Source organism: Canis aureus, chromosome 3, assembly GCF_053574225.1.
Source record: "Canis aureus isolate CA01 chromosome 3, VMU_Caureus_v.1.0, whole genome shotgun sequence".
Classification (NCBI taxonomy): Eukaryota; Metazoa; Chordata; class Mammalia; order Carnivora; family Canidae; genus Canis; species Canis aureus.
Window position 1 is genome coordinate 9,186,437 of NC_135613.1, and position 15,611 is coordinate 9,202,047.

The window sequence follows — 15,611 nt, forward strand, 5'->3', positions numbered from 1 at the left end:
ATAAATTAAAAAATCTTAAAAAAATTTAAAAAGGTCATACTCAAAATACATCATATCCGAGTTACTACATTTTACTATCATGTGTGTTCTTGAAGTTATTTTTGTCTATTCTATCCGTATTTAGGTAATACTCTGTAATGCCGTGCTGCTGTGCATCTTGAGATCTTCCCAACAAATGCCAGGATCTTGCAATCAAGCCATGGTGGGAGTATTTACACCAGGGAAATTGGCCAAGGCTACACATTAAAAAACCCTGCTGTTCCCCCCCCACCCCCTTTTTGGAGAACTAGTTGTTTCACTCTTACCAGCACACCACTGAATATGGTCTTTAAAGAAATCAGGTGTGGTATCAGCAGTGAGGAAAATCAAAGCATAAGCGATCTGCCGAGCTGAGAAAACTGTATTCATTGCCCACACAGTAGGGTGGGTGGAGAAGAGCAGAGGTGGAGGTGTGGCAAACTGACCCCATCTTTTTGCACTCATGCACTCTCCAGATTCTTTCAAAATCTTGTCTGGATGGTTGCAGCCCAAAGCAGAAATGAGGGTAAGCAACTCTGGGCCAGGTTCCCAGTCCCGTCCTGACCTGGCCACCAAGGCAGCTCTGGCCGGGAGACGAGGCTAGTCAATGGCGCCCTCTAGTGTCGAAGAATAGACTGGCTCCAAAGAGGAGTGCGGAGAAAGCGGTTTCTCTGGGTTTAGACCCTGGAAACATGAACTTCCCTGATCTCCTCTTCCTTTCTTTTCCTCTATATTCTTTCCCCACTTCCATTTCCCTGCTCTTTGAGTCACTTCCTACCTACTCCCCCAACAAGAATATTATTTTTTGATAGATCTGAATTCTGTGTAGCTCCCAGGCTACCATTGATAATACGGAGTTGAATAGCATAAAGTACTTATGCAATATATATGCAAATCAGTACTTGCCTATATTACGTATAATAACTTGGAATGAATTGGTTTAGGAAAGCTGTAAAAAATCTGCTCTTGTGTGTCACATAAGTCAAATGTTTCCTTGCCTTTGAAGCATACCCCAGATCCTCCCCATTTCTGGGAACAGGGGCAGATGAAGTAGTTTTCTTAGTGTGTTGTAGTTTAACAAACAACCCTAATTTCACTCTTTTATGAAGGCCTGCATTCAGTCTTTTGTTTGAAGTGAGAAAAACTGTATATGGCTGAGTTCTCATAGCTGCAGGGTCTTCCAGAAATTGGATTGCCATCCCAAGGTTGCTGTTTCCTGCTGGAAAAGATTTACTCTGCATCTAGCATATTGGAGAAGTAATATGGTAGCTCTTTAAGAGTTACTTCTCTTTTGTCCCTTTAGTGATTGGAGGGCTGAGCATAATTAAAGAACATTTAATTAGCTGGCCCAAAGTTGTTCCACTTTGATAATTCCCATCTTTTTTAAAAAAGATTTTATTATTTATTCATGAGAGACAGACAGAGAGAGAGAGAGTCAGAGGGAGAGGGAGAAGCAGGCTCCATGCAGGGAGCCTAATGTGGGACTCAATCCCAGGACCCCAGGATCACGACCTGAACCGAAGGCAGATGCTCAACCAACTGAGCCACCCTGGTGCTCCTGATAATTTCCATCTTTACATTAAGGATAACTAACTTAAAAGTTCATTGTTATTTCTGATGCTAGTTTTCTCACAAAATTAGTAAGGCACAAATACCATCCTCTGTAACGTGTGTAGGAGAGCAGCCTGACTCTAACAAGGTGGTCTGAAGTGTTGGAAGTGATGGTAATGTTACAGCTACAGATACAGGATCCAGGCTTTGGAGCAGACTTTTTCCAGGACCTGTTTATTTATTTATTTATTTATTTTTAAAGATTTATATATTTACGAGAGAGAGAGAGAGACAGAGAGAGGCACAGGGAGAAGCAGGCTCCATGCAGGGAGCCTAATGTGGGACTCGATCCCGGATCTCAGGATCACAACCTGAGCTGAAGGCAGACACTCAACCACTGAGCCACCCAGGCATCCCTTTTTTAGTGTTTTCAAAACAACACACATAGTTTAGAAATCTCATCTTGAGACTGCCAGGGTATACAAACACAAGGCTTTATTTCAAGTGAGGGTCATGGGTTTTGTAGTGAACTCAGATGCTATTTGTATAAGCAAGACTTCATTAACAACTTTATGAAGGTCGCTCTTATAGAGGGTATAAATTTTGCCTTAGAAATAAGCCTAAGTTACAGGCTACAAAGTGTTTTTCTAAGAAATCGAGGATCCTGTTAGAAAAGTAGAATTCAGTGTGGGGCATTCGGCTGGCTCAGTTGGTAGAGCATGACTCTTGATCTCAGGGCTGTGAGTTCGAGTCCCATGTTGGGGGATTAGTTAAAAAAAAAAAAAGGTAGAAGTCAATTCTGCCCATTTGTGCCTGAACTATTACATATAACAAGACCTGGGTATTCCCATGGTCTTAGATGCTTAACAAACTTTGCATTTTATGAAGTGGTGTTAAACTTAAAAGTGTGTGGCATTGTTGTTACCAGACCCTGGAAAGTTTTGAGTGCAGATTATACTACTAAAAGTGGATCTAAATCCTGTGTGGTCTCTAATTGCCCCCTGACCCTTACATAAATGACGCACTCCTTGGGATGACATTTTCCTCATTCCCCTACTAGCCTCAGACACATCCTGGCTCTTTCCTGCCCATTTGCTGCAGAGTTAATGTTCCAGGTTACTTTTCTCACATCAGTATGCTTGAAATGTTATCAAATCTCAAAAGCTTCTTCAGCACTCCTGTGGTTTTAAATGTATCTCATGCTTTGACTGTTAACATTTCTTTTATTCAGTTAGCTGCAACAACCCTGGTTTTGACTAGAAATACAAGTAAAAGTTGGTTCTCCAGTTTTTCCATGACCATCCCATTTTATGTCCAAATCTTCATGGACCTTGAAGTAAGCCCTTATGTTGGCATGCTTCTATTAAGTAGAATAAAAGCTTATTTATACATCATACTGTCAAGTTTCCAATTTCCACTAATTAGCTCTTTGGAAAAAAAATTAACATTTCTGGTAAACTTTGAGACATTAGGACTTCAGTGGTTTCTGAGATTCAACTGACTTAGTTTTAGTGCCATTTTATATTCTTAAATTTTTGCACATTGATAATCCATTTGGTGCATTAGAGAACTCTTAGGTGCCATCTGCTCAAGAGAGGAAATTATCTGAGCGACTACTGTAGGTCAAATGACTAAGTATTTGTTTGTGCTGAGCCCTGAGCATTTATTTTGGGAAAACTGTTCCATCCTCGGAACTAACCTTGGGGTCTGTTGTACCTAGACCTACTGCATTGTGTCCTTTATGAAAACCTAGTCTAGAGATTTCACAGATGACAAACCTGAGGCACAAACCCAGGTCTTCTGGGCTCAGTTGAGAGCTCTTCTCACCATCAGGCTGTTCTTAAAGGAAAGAGTCAGTCTCTCTTCCACGAAAGATTCCAAGCCTAATTCTGTAAGGCAGCTTCAATGAAAAACTAAGTCTTGGCTGCTTCTGAAAACGACTGTCACTCCCAGAATCAAAAACGACTAGAACACAGGCTTAAAAACCAAGTCATTTAATTGTGTCTTGAAAGGTAAACAATAAATGGAGCTGGATCCTGAGCCCTGAGGGTGCCAGGGCTACGGGTACAGAGTTCAATGACTCAGAACTCAGGGCGTTCTAAGGCTTATGGAATTCATGCATTCCCTTTTGCGGTTTTGCAGATTGCCAATAACCAACCCCAAGAGTCTTGTGAGATTGGGAAAATTCAACTTCCAGTTATATAGGTAGAAGAGTGAAGAGGACCAATAATGTTTACATTCCCTTCACTCTTCTCGCAGGGCCTGCAGCCTGAGCTCTCATATCCCCCACCCCAGCAGCCTCAGTGGCCCTGAAGGTATGGTCTCAGGCCCTGTCCACTTGCTTCTCTGCCACAGCAAGAGGGACCTGGGCCAGAGTTCTCAGCGGTACAGCTTTTCAACAAGCACTTAAAATAAAAAGAACCCTCAAGTGGCACACTGAGTTCGTTTATAAGATTTTAATTTACAAATTAAAAAGCTACAGGTTTTATTTTTTCTCCTTTTTCTCTTCTTTCTTGCTGTCACCCTTTTCCTTCTCCTTCTCCTTCTCTTTGTCATCTTTTCTATCCTTTTTGCTCTCTTCTTTTTCCTGCCCTTCTTTCTTCTCTGCATCACGGTTGGCGATCTTGTTGTTGATGAGGTTGTGCAGGGCGACCACAGAACGGATCAGTGAGGCCAAGTACACCACTACCATCTGGTCATTGGTCTTCAGGTAAAAGGCCTTGACAAACTCCTGGAGGCTGACGTCCGGCAGCAGGTTGAAGACATCCTGTAGCTGGTAGATGATCTGATGGTTGATGGGCAGCTTGCCCGTGGCCACTTTCTCCAGGTAGCTCCTGATGTCCAGAAGCTTGGAGTTTAGTCCCTTCAAACCATGGACCTGGTTTGTAATCCTCTGTGAAAGAGTGCCCACCGTAGTGTCTTTGATGTCTCTGTGATCACCCACAAGAAGAAAGGTGGGAGAAAGCGTCAGCGTATTGGATTATCATCCAGGTTTGCAAAAAGCTAGGCAAACCTGCCGCTTTGTGGGGGAGGGACCAGTTTTCAGAAGAATGTTACTTCATCATTTTATAAACTGCCTTGGTTTTGTTTTTATTTGGAGGCATGTGTTTCATCTTTCTCATCACAGGGTAGATTTCAAAAAAAGAGAACTAAAACGAAACCATTTTCATTTAAGGAAAAGCTATCTATTTCAATTTCCTTGCTCTTGAGAAGAGTGTCATTTCCCTACCTGCATCATACGGTGTGGTGAGAAGCGTACATCAATCAGGACTATCTTTCTGAATGGAAGGAATCTTACCTCAGAAAAACTGTGACCCTTTCAAACTAAGTCAGGGTTATGGTATCTTAAAAGCCCATCCTGACATGTAGCTTCTTTTCAGTGAAAATGGCATACACAGGACATGCACCTGCATTTCCTTCCCACACGCATTCCTGTCACCGGCCACACTGCCCATGGTCACAAATTCTAACTTAGGACGCTCCAGAAATGACCCAGGCCTGGCACCCAGATCTCTCCACTCCTGATAGAGCCTCTGGGGCCACTTATGGTCCTGATGCTATCTTAAGGCTCACCGTAACAAGTGCTCGACTCCAACTTCCTCGGCTTCCTCCGCTCCAATCTCACTGGTCACATGCTCAAATGTTTTTGAGGTTGGCGTTCCATCCTGGGAGAGGAGGCTCAATTATAGTTATTTACTTACAAACACGCTGGTACATGTTCCTTTAACAGCGTGGCTCCCGTGTTTTCAGTCGAATCACCTCATGGTGAATTACTAGGCTTCCTGTGTGCCAGCAGAAACGGGTAAGGTTTGCTTTGAAAGCTCAACCTTCTAAATGGCCACTGCAGTGGCCCTGTTCAGTGTTTGAGGAAAATCCTGATAATCCCTTATGCCCACTGTGGGGATGGACACTTGAGGTCTCGATTAGGTTGATTTTTAAAGGATATACTTCTTTCTAGAATTGGCAGTACATAGAATACCTGTATGGGAGGCAAGCTCAAGTCAGATAATCTTTTAACCACCTACTGTCCTTTAGATCAAATGATGCCAGAGCACCAAAACAGTACAGTCAGAAAAACCAGCTTTCTGGTGGCCTGAATGAATCAAAGGGTCCATCCAAGGATACGGTTCACTATATCACCTAGTGACTTCCCGACGGGATTCAGGAGCAACTTTCCTCAGCTCTTGTGCTAGAAGAGGCTGCACATCTGTAATGTCTATAAGACGTCTGCAAGGCAGGACAGCACAGCAGTGAGGATAGACGCTGTAGCCAGACCGCCTGGGTTCCAAGCCTGACTCTGCCATGTACAAGGGAGCTGTGAGACCTTGGTAAAGTCAGTTACCTTATACTAAGAGGTATGTATGTTAGCAGTTATTACTTTTCCAGGACAGTGTGAATCCTGCAAATATCATTTTCCTCTTGACGTTGTATGCTAGAATGGTCAGGTCCTCACGGCATGCCTTTTCAGGTGCTCATTTTCCCTTGGCTTCATCTTATATTGTGGCCTTCATGTCCCTTCTGTCCCATATTTAAAATCTTGCTTTATGTGTATGTGTGTGTGTGTGTGTGTGTGTACAGGAGCCTCGGATTCCTTCTTGAAAAAGGCAGGGTAAAATTAACATAAAAAACTGTATTAAACTGTATTAAAAGTCTTACTGTAACAAGGAAATAAATTTTGATCTAAGCTTCCTGGTGGCAAGGCAAAAAGAAACAGGTGGACAGAACTCTGTGCAAACAATATTTGCAGGAGTTAACATAAAAATTTTTTCCTGATTTAAAAACTGAATATAAGGATAAAGTCTACATATCTAAATCCAAAGACTTTCATTTTTATCTCTCTCAGACTTTTGACTTTGGAAATTCAAGACTGAGCTCAAGTGCAAAACTTTAAGGTCAGAACAAAACACACATCTATTTTCACATCAAATGCTACCCTAGAATCTGAAATTAGTTTTCCTGGAAACAGAGAAAAGCTAAATTCGGCACCTCTTCATGTCTACTCCCAAAGCACACAGCAGGTACTGGATGCTGTAGAGCTGAGTACTCAGGTGTCAAATCACACAGATGGGTCTTGCCATCTGGCTCCAGGCAGCTCTGACTCACTCTATTTGAAAACTTCTGTCTCGGCTATAGGAAAAGAAAAGTTTCAAGGAGAAAGGAATGCTGGCACAGGGGAGCTAAACAGTGGAAAGTGCATTAGATTAAGCTCACCAGGCTCTGCATTTACTTTGCTATAAACATCTCTGGGCAATCATATGATGACTTTGAGTCTCGATTTCATGTGTAAAAGGGGATTTTAGATTTCTGTGGTCCTCTTGATTTCTAAAATTTGAGGATTTAAAAACCCAAGGGGGGGGAACATAATATCAAACTGTTGACAAAAATCAGCAACCTACTCTTTGTTAGAGAGAGAAGATTTGTTGACTTAAAAACAACACAATATTCAAATTCTCCAGTAAGCAGCGGATCTAATCTTGTTGGCTCATAGCAAGAGGACTTACATCATGGACTTCTTCCACTGAAATATATGCTTCTGTGGGCAGTCCCAGGTCCTTTGGCTTCACATCAATGATGACCAGTACCTGGGAGAAAAACACACCTTACCACACCACCTCATACCAAGCACAGAAGGGAAAATCACAGCTGTGTTTCTGATGATGATTACTGAAGCTATTTCATTCATTCAATTAGACAAGAGCTGGAATTTTCAGCAAAAATGAGTCTACATTTCATGTGATCCCACCATCTGCTCTGCTCTTCACCCCCATCCATTAACAAGCTGAGAGGGAGTATAGTGTGGTTATCAAGCATGAGGAAGTCAGAATCAAGACAACCAACGGTTTGATCCTGGCGCCAAAATGTATGAGACCTTACTAACAATTCTGAACCTCCATTTCCTTGTAAGGAGGAGAACGAACCCCATATAGCTATTGAGAGGATGAAGCACTTAGCAAACGTTTACTGCTATTTACTAAATATTCTGGGTCACCGTGTACTATACATAACACTACCAATTAACACAAGCAGTTTAGAGAAAAAGCAGTGAAATGATAAGCTACTCGAATCCTTCCTAGGATGCTTATATAAGCCAGTTGGATATCACTCAAGAGTTTTATTTTTATTATTATTACTTTTTAAAGATTATTTATTTATTTATTTGAGAGAGAGAGAGAGAGAGAGAGAGAGAGGCAGAGGGAGAAGCCAGCTCTATGCAGGGAGCCCGACGTGGGACTCGATCCCGGGTCTCCAGGATCACACCCTGGGCCAAAGGCACATGATTAACTGCTGAGCCACTCAGGGATTCCCCTCACTCAAGAGTTTTAAAGATAAAGTATACTTACTGAGTTAGGGCAGTATCTTTTCATGAGTTCGTTAATGGCGATGTCATTCTTGTGTAGTTTAGGGCCTGTGTGGTACCACCCAACTATTCTTTCTCTGGCTGGAAGGAAAACATTAGTGAATTTGAACGGTTACATGAAGATCTATAGAATTCCCTCAAAAAGGGTGGTTAAGAACTCTAATCCTTATGTTCTCTACCTTTTTCAAAATTCTAGACATCTATTTTCAGCCCTGACATACTTGTGAAATCTAAAACTGAAAAACAAAATTCTCAGAAAATAAGCAGGGAAATCCAGAGATATCGGTATCTCAGACTAGTTTAGACTAGTCACACACGATACTAGAACATAATTCCAAGGCAACATATAAATGAATGTAAGTCTATGTCACAGAGATCGGAACTGTGACTGTTGTGGGAATAAACATTTCTAAAGCAATGAAATAAAATGAAAATAACACATGTGACAGAGATACATTTACCTTGATGGTACTTAAGCTTTAGAGGCAGGTGGATTTTGATAGTTCTTCACTTTTCTGCTACAGAGGGCCAGATCTAAAACCTAAGTAGGTCTAGCTGGCCTTAAATTGCTACTCTTGTTTCTCATTTATTCTATCTCATTCCTCTACTGCTACTGGTCTTAAGTGCAGCTAGGTCAAAGCCCTTGACATTAAACAAAGAGAAGGGAATACTGAGAAATGGAAAGACACCAGGGCATGTACCTGCGCATGCACACACACACACAAATACACAAATAAATCAATGCCACAATGCCTTCTTAAAAAACAAAACATCAAGACATACCATTGACCTTCTTAAACATTCCATACATGTTTTCCAAATAATCATGGTCTAAAAACCAGACAGAATCATCTTTGTCATCTTCATCAAAAGGGACTAAAGAAAAAGAAAAATAAGATTCAGTTTAGGGTGCTAGATAGGAGACGCCATGCCACATCTGATCCACCTAAGCGGTTTGTACAGCATGGTATTAAAATTATCTTTGAGTTGCACTCATTAAAAACTGGGAGATTTCATATAAAAATCCAGACTTCCAGCTTCTCTTGAAATTGAAGATCTGGCAACAACTGGCTAGAGCCAGATGAAGTTTCCCCCTTTAAAATGGACACACGCCCGTCAGTTTGCTACCAGCCCCATCACTTCCTAATTATTTCCCTTTGACAAATAACATTACTGTTTGGTCCTTTCAGATTTTGGAGTTTGTGACCTCTAGTCTAGAGTTCACTCTAGGGCAATTATTTTGTTCTTTGTTTTACTTTAACCATAAAATACACGGACACATTTTTGTAAAGGTTCATGACACCGAGGAAAAGGTAATGGTCTCCATCTCCCCCTGCCAACCCGTAACTGGTTAATAGTTTAGTGCAGGGATTTATAAACGACATCAGAGCTGACTGGTTTTATAAACTTTTGCTAGAATACAGTTACCCTTTTGTCAACACATTGTCTATAGTCGTTTTGCTGCTACAATACAGGGCTGAGCACTTGTAATGGAGACCATATGGCCTGCAAATTTAAAATATTTACTCTTCAGTTTAGTGAGTAACTTTTAGCTTCCTTCCTATACTTCAGCAATTCTGACAGAGAATTTCTGGGTTGTAGTAAAAATGGAAATCACAAAAGTCTCTTTTATTAATTTTAAAGATAATTGACATTTTAAGCCAGGTGTAGAACAATGTAAGATTTGTCTTGTACCTGCAAAACTGTTGGATACGTCGAGTACCTTCTTTTGCCATGACCCCAAAAGCACACCGACAACGCGCTTCTGGTTTCCAACCTTGCCTATTCTGAAGGAGAAAGCAGAAAGTCAGTCTGATAGGCACACAGAGACATGGAGCCAACAATTAGACACTCAATACGAAATATCAATGGTACAGATACAACTCCACTTACCTGGGAACTAATCCCACTAAACCAATGTAATAGTGTCAGGTCAGTCCTTAATATTAAATTCTAATAAATACAATGGGTAACTCACCAACTTTGTACATCGGCAGTATTTACACTGTTGACTCCAAGAAACACATGCTTGGAAAAATGTCAAACTTTCTAGAACCTTAAAATGGAGAAAATGGACACCCCCCACCCCCCCGCAGGGCTTAAGAGTTTTAAAATGCTATTTGGTTGGTGTTTGCAAAGTATATTTAAGTTATGCTGCCACTTTTAACTTTTTCTTTTGCACTTTTCTCCTTCAAACTTTCCCCATCTTCTGTATCCTTAAATATCATCAGAGATAAAGATGCTAAAGCAGACGACGTTCATGGGCTGGCTTGCCAGGTGTTCTCTGGGGTATCTATTCCACGCAGACAAGCCCCACCACAAGTCCTACTTCTCTGAACCATCTAGGGGCTCAGAAAGTGGGTTCTGACGCCGAGGTAGGCGTGTACCCTCTGTGGTCTCCGAATGGCTTCACCAGGCAGGATCAGAAGTGAGCTGGTGACTGATCACACTGACAGGATGGCTGGAGGAGTGAGAAAGGGTTTGCTTCGGAATTTCTACCTACTTGTCAAACCTCCTCAGTGACTTCTGTCCTCAGGAGCTGCCAAGTGTTTCACTTACACAATCTCATTTCATGGACCGTCATGTAGAATTCTCCCCTAAGCACTAGCGGACGTGAGACACAGAGCACACTAGAACCCTACGTTCAAACGAAAGACACAGGCCACCGTGAAACGAACCTGAGTTCCTTAACAGTCACTGGTTTCACTGTAATGTTTTCCTAAACATCTGGTCTGGGAAATCTATAAATGCTCACTGAATTTGGGATTTGGGTCAGAGTGAAGGATTCTGTATCCCTGGTGGTTCTGATTTTTTGGGAAATCTTATACACCGAATTTCCACACTTCAAAGGAAACTTCCACACTCACGTGCTTTTCTTTTGGTCTACAAAAATCTGACTGGGTTTAAAAAACAACAACAACAACAACAACAACAAAAACAATCCGTACATCTGGGCAGCCAGGGTGGCCCAGCACTTTAGTGCTGCCTTCGGCCCAGGGCGTGATCCTGGAGTCCTGGGATCAAGTCCCACATCGGCCTCCCTGCATGGGATGGGGCCTGCTTCTCCCTCTGCCTGTGTCTCTGCCTCTTTCTCTCTCTCTCTCATGAGTAAATAAATAAAAAATCTTAAAAAAAAAAAAAAACAAAAAAACCCGACATGTGTTATTACGACACCGCAGCTAGCAGCGGGTGTCTGCACTCCGTCCCCTGGATAGAAGTGAGAGGGAGCCTGTCCCAGTGGCACGTCCAGTACCCTGTGGGAGGAAGGAGTGCCGGCGGGACAGTGGGAACGCACGCCTGTCCCGTAGGCTGAGGGCTCTACAAAGCTGGGGACCCCGAACCCCACGGAGTCCGGTTTTATTAGCTCTGGTTCAGTGAGTGGGCTGTCCAAGGCAAGCTGCAGGGGAACCGGCACTTCACGACCGACTTTACAGCAGACGCTCCCCAGCGGGTCTTTACACTTGCCAATCGGAGCAATTACCTTGTAAAAGTTATGAACACGTGTAACAGGTCCAGCGGGAAGAACGGCTCCAAGACAAGGGAAGGGAAGGCGCAAGAAACCCTCGCGGGACGTTCCAGCTTCTTCATTAATGCCCAAACCTACTAACGCTCTCATTTTTAAAAGAAGGGGCTTGGCACCCAGTGTCGATTTCAGGTCACCATCAAAGGCGAGCGAGTCCTGCTCAGACGCCACGGCCCTGCCAAGGGAGCCCGTTCTGGGCGCCGAGGCCGGAAGGCCGGGGACAGCCTCCAGCGGCACGGAGGCGCCCACGAGGTGACGGGGGCACCGGGGCCAAACGGAGGCGCCCCCCGCGGCCCCGCCCTCCGCGCCCCTACAGCGGCGGCGCACCGACGTGGGCAAACGGCACGGCCAGTCCGGGCTGCGGGCTGCGGACTGCCGGCCGGGGCCGGGGCCGGGGCCGGGGCCGGGACGAGCCTGGGATTTAGGCTTCGCGACCCGTGAGTGGTCCGGGCCGCGGGCGAGTCGCTGCCCACCCCGGCCCAGCCTGCCCGTGACTCAGCAGCGGCGATCCCGGGAGGCCGCCCGCGCCCGCGCTCACCGGTTGAAGTGATCCACCACACTGAGCAGCACCAGGGGGTGAACGACCACCTTCTGCACCGCCAGCTCCGGCATCGCGACGCACCCCGCCCGCCAGGCCTCAGCCCTCGCGACCCGCACACTCCGGCAGCCGCGGCGGCTCTCGCGGACGCTCCAGGCCCGGCCCCGCCCCTTCCGGCCCGGCCGCCGCCGCGGGGCCTCCCCACTTCCGCTCCCAGAGTGCCGCGCGCGCCGCCCCGGGTTTTCGCGCCTGCTGCCATCTTGAGGAGGCGGGAGGCCGGAGGAAGCCGGGCCCCGCCCCGGGCGAGTCGCCGCGAGCTGCCCGGGACTTGGAAGCTCGAGGGGCCGCGGAGACTGACAAAGGTCGACCTCCTGGTGTGGGCCCTGCACCGGCACCCGCAGCAGCTGCTCGTTTTCGGTCTTCCCAGTTTGCAGCCCCCACCCCACCCCCACCGCGTTTGAAGACCGGAGGAAAAAAATTCTAGAAAAAAAAGGAATTCACTCATATTTCCAACCACCCAGAAAATGGTCACCTTTGTTCCAAGCCAGGCTCCTGCAGAATTTCTTGACTTCAGGTCTTTAGCGTTAGGGAACGTCGTTGAAGCCGATCTGGTGATTTATCCCATCATTTTTTTTTTTTTTTTTAATTGTTGGGGAATTAACCCTTAATAACCACTGCGGACACTTGGCAGATCATCAGCCTGCCTTTATATTGTCCCACCGGTTTATGTTACTTAACCATTTAACCAGGGCTAGAAGAATTCAATTAATTTGTGCCTGGAGTCAGACTGTTCAGGTTGATTTTTCTTTTCCCTTTTTACATTTTTTTTTTTTTTAATTTTAAGGTTTTATTTATTTGGCAGATAGAGCATGAACTGGGAGGAGAGGGAGAGGCCGGCTCCCTCCTGAGCAGAGAGGCAGATTTGGGTCTCCCTGGGATCCCCACCTGAGCTGAAGGAAGGAAGACACTTAACCTACTGAGCCACCCAGGCGCCCCCAGCTTGATTTTCAGATGAAAGTTTAGGTAAGGGTTGAAGTCAGGGTGAAAACCAATACGAAATATGTTTTGGTATTTACCTAGCAAAGAGATAAAAGGAAGACGGAGAGAGGGGGTAATGCAGGAGGCAAATCATTTAACTCCATACACGTTTATATTTCTGATTTTAAGCAAGAACAATATTTAAGCAACTTGAACTATTTGCTTATTGTTTGCCCTGTCTTTTCTTTGTTTTTAAAGATTTTATTTATTTGAGAGAGAAAGCCTGAGCAGTGGGAGTGACAGGCAGAGGGAGAGAGAGGAGCAGACTGAGGGGGATGTGGGGCTGGATACCAGGAGGCTGAGGTCATGACCTCAGCTGGAGGTAGATGCTTTGCTGACTGAGCCACCCAGGCACCCCTATTTGCCCTGTTTTTGTTTTGTTTTGTTTTGTCTTAGGATTTTTAATTCATTTATTGGAGAGACACAGAGGGAGAAACAGAGACACAGGCAGAAGCAGAAGCAGGCTCCCTGCGGGGACCCTGATGCAGGATCAGGATCCCAGGACCCCAGGATCATGACCTGGGCCAAAGGCAGGCGCTCAACCACTGAGCCACCCAGGGGCCCTGTTTGCCCGGGCTTTAAAGAACTTTTACCTTCCCCATAGCACCAGAGGATGTGGCCGCTCAGAGGAATACTCGAGACTTTTGCTCTGAATTTTGGTCTCCTTCCAGTGTAATCAGGGAGCTTTTGATATTCTTTCCTGGGTCCTACCCATCAATTTCATTATATGTACTCTTCCTACTTTTAGGAACACTGCTTAGGGTTTTCCTAATCGTCTTAATATTTTGATTTGGCTAATAATGATTGCTACTACTTAAGATAACAGGAGTTTAAGATGAAGAAGATTTGACTCAACCTCCCTTATGTGATGTGTTAAAGCATGCTTGCTGGTGTTTAGTGCCTGATTCAAAGTAGATATTCTTGTTTCATCTCTTATATGATGTTATTTCAACACAGGATAGACATGTATCTGTTAGGGGAAGAGCTTGGAAGGATTCCCTTCCCCCAATTTTGTTATTAAAAGTTTAATAGATATCAGAAGATCAAGATTGATTTTGATTTTTCTCATGTGTCAAGTAAGAGTTAAGAATTGGGAGTCTAGGGGCACCTAGTGGTTCAGCCGGTTGGGTGTCTGCCTTCGGCTCAGGGCAGGATCTCTGGGTCCCGAATGGAGCCACCACTTGGGCTTCCTGCTCAGTGAGGAGTTTGCTTTTCTCTTTCTCTCTCCCTCTGTCCCTCCCCACTGCTCCTTCTCTCTCTCTCTCAAATAAATAAAATCTTAAAAAAAACAAAAACAAAAACAAAAACTGGAGCCCGAAGAAAGCTTTATTTATATATTTATTTTTACTGAAATACAAGTGTTTAAAAAAGATAGCTTGAAATCATAAGAAAGGTATTTTTCTACCTGCCCTCCCCCACTTCTAAATGGAAGTGACTTGAAATCATATTTCATATTGTAGCCACTACTGGAGGCTGAATTCATTCAGAGGAATACAGAATAAGGTATAAGAAATCCACTTTCTTTTGTGAATTGAATTCTGGACTTAACTTTAAGAGGACCTGATGAGAGCTTAAGGATAATATATTTTCCTCTCCTTTAATCATGTTTAATCATGTTGTTTTTCTTTTTTTTTAATGTTAAATTCTTTTTCCAGATGTATTGAGACATATTTATTGAGATGTAATTAACATAACATCGTGGAAGTGTAACGTGTATAACATGTTGATGTGATATATATATATATTGCAAAATAATAAGGTTAGTTATTACAAAATAATTATTGCAAAATAATAAGGTTAGTTAATACCTGCATCACCTCACATAATTAACCTTTTGTGTGTGGTATGTATTGGAGGAGGGGGTTGAGAACATTTCAGATTTACTTTCTTAGCAACTTTCAAGTATATAAGCCAGTATTGGTAACTATAGTCACCGTAGTGTACATTATATCCCATCTTATAATTGGAGATTTGCACTCTTTCACCAACATCTCCCTGTTTTTCCCACCCTCTCAACCTCAGAATCAATCTTTGATCTGTTATCTATTAAATTTTTAATAACAAAATACTGTATGATCTCACTTGTATGTGGGATCTAAAAAGTTGAACTTAGAGTAGAATAGTCTTGCCATTGTTAATAATGCCACAGTGGACACAGGGGTACAGACACCTTACATAGTGATTTCATTTCCTCTGTATCTATACCCAGAAGCAAGTTGCTAAGTCATATAGCAGTTCTGTTAGTTTTTTGAGGCACCTTCGTACTTTGTTTCATAGTGACTGTACCAATTTACGTTCTTATCAACACTGCACGGGGGATTATCCCATATAACCTCGTCCTTGCCAGCACTTGTTATCTCTTGTCTTTTTGATAATAGCCATGTTATTACGATGTGAGATGATACCTCATTGTGGTTTTGATTTGTATTTCCTTAGTGTCTAATGTTGAACATCTTTTCCTGTACCTGTTAGCCACTTGTATGGATTGAAAATTGTCTATCCAGATCTTCTGCCCATTTTTAAAAACTGTATTATTATTGTTGCTATTGAGATGTAGGAGTTCTTCATATAATTTTGATATTAAC

The 15,611-nt window shown here is 43.5% G+C and overlaps 1 protein-coding gene and 1 long non-coding RNA gene across 4 annotated transcripts in view; one reads left to right on the top strand and one right to left on the bottom strand.

Annotated features, from left to right (window-relative positions):
* Window positions 1-3,547: 3,547 nt before the first annotated feature.
* Window positions 3,548-12,168, bottom strand: PSMD7 (proteasome 26S subunit, non-ATPase 7). Its single transcript, XM_077888678.1, has 7 exons — window positions 11,989-12,168; window positions 9,623-9,714; window positions 8,711-8,803; window positions 7,911-8,008; window positions 7,071-7,151; window positions 5,143-5,234; window positions 3,548-4,499 (listed from the first exon to the last, which is right to left on the bottom strand). The coding sequence occupies exons 1-7, from the start codon at window positions 12,060-12,062 to the stop codon at window positions 4,055-4,057; spliced, it is 975 nt and encodes a 324-aa protein (XP_077744804.1). The 5' UTR covers window positions 12,063-12,168; the 3' UTR covers window positions 3,548-4,054.
* A 56-nt stretch (window positions 12,169-12,224) lies between these two features.
* The window catches only part of LOC144308333 (uncharacterized), a 137,228-nt gene continuing 133,841 nt past the window's right edge, over window positions 12,225-15,611 (top strand). For 2 of the 3 annotated variants that reach the window (XR_013374820.1, XR_013374823.1), the window contains exon 1: window positions 12,230-13,011. This is a non-coding gene — a long non-coding RNA (uncharacterized LOC144308333). Of the gene's footprint in view, window positions 13,012-15,611 lie in introns of all 3 variants that reach the window. The other variant, XR_013374821.1, reaches the window with a different exon arrangement.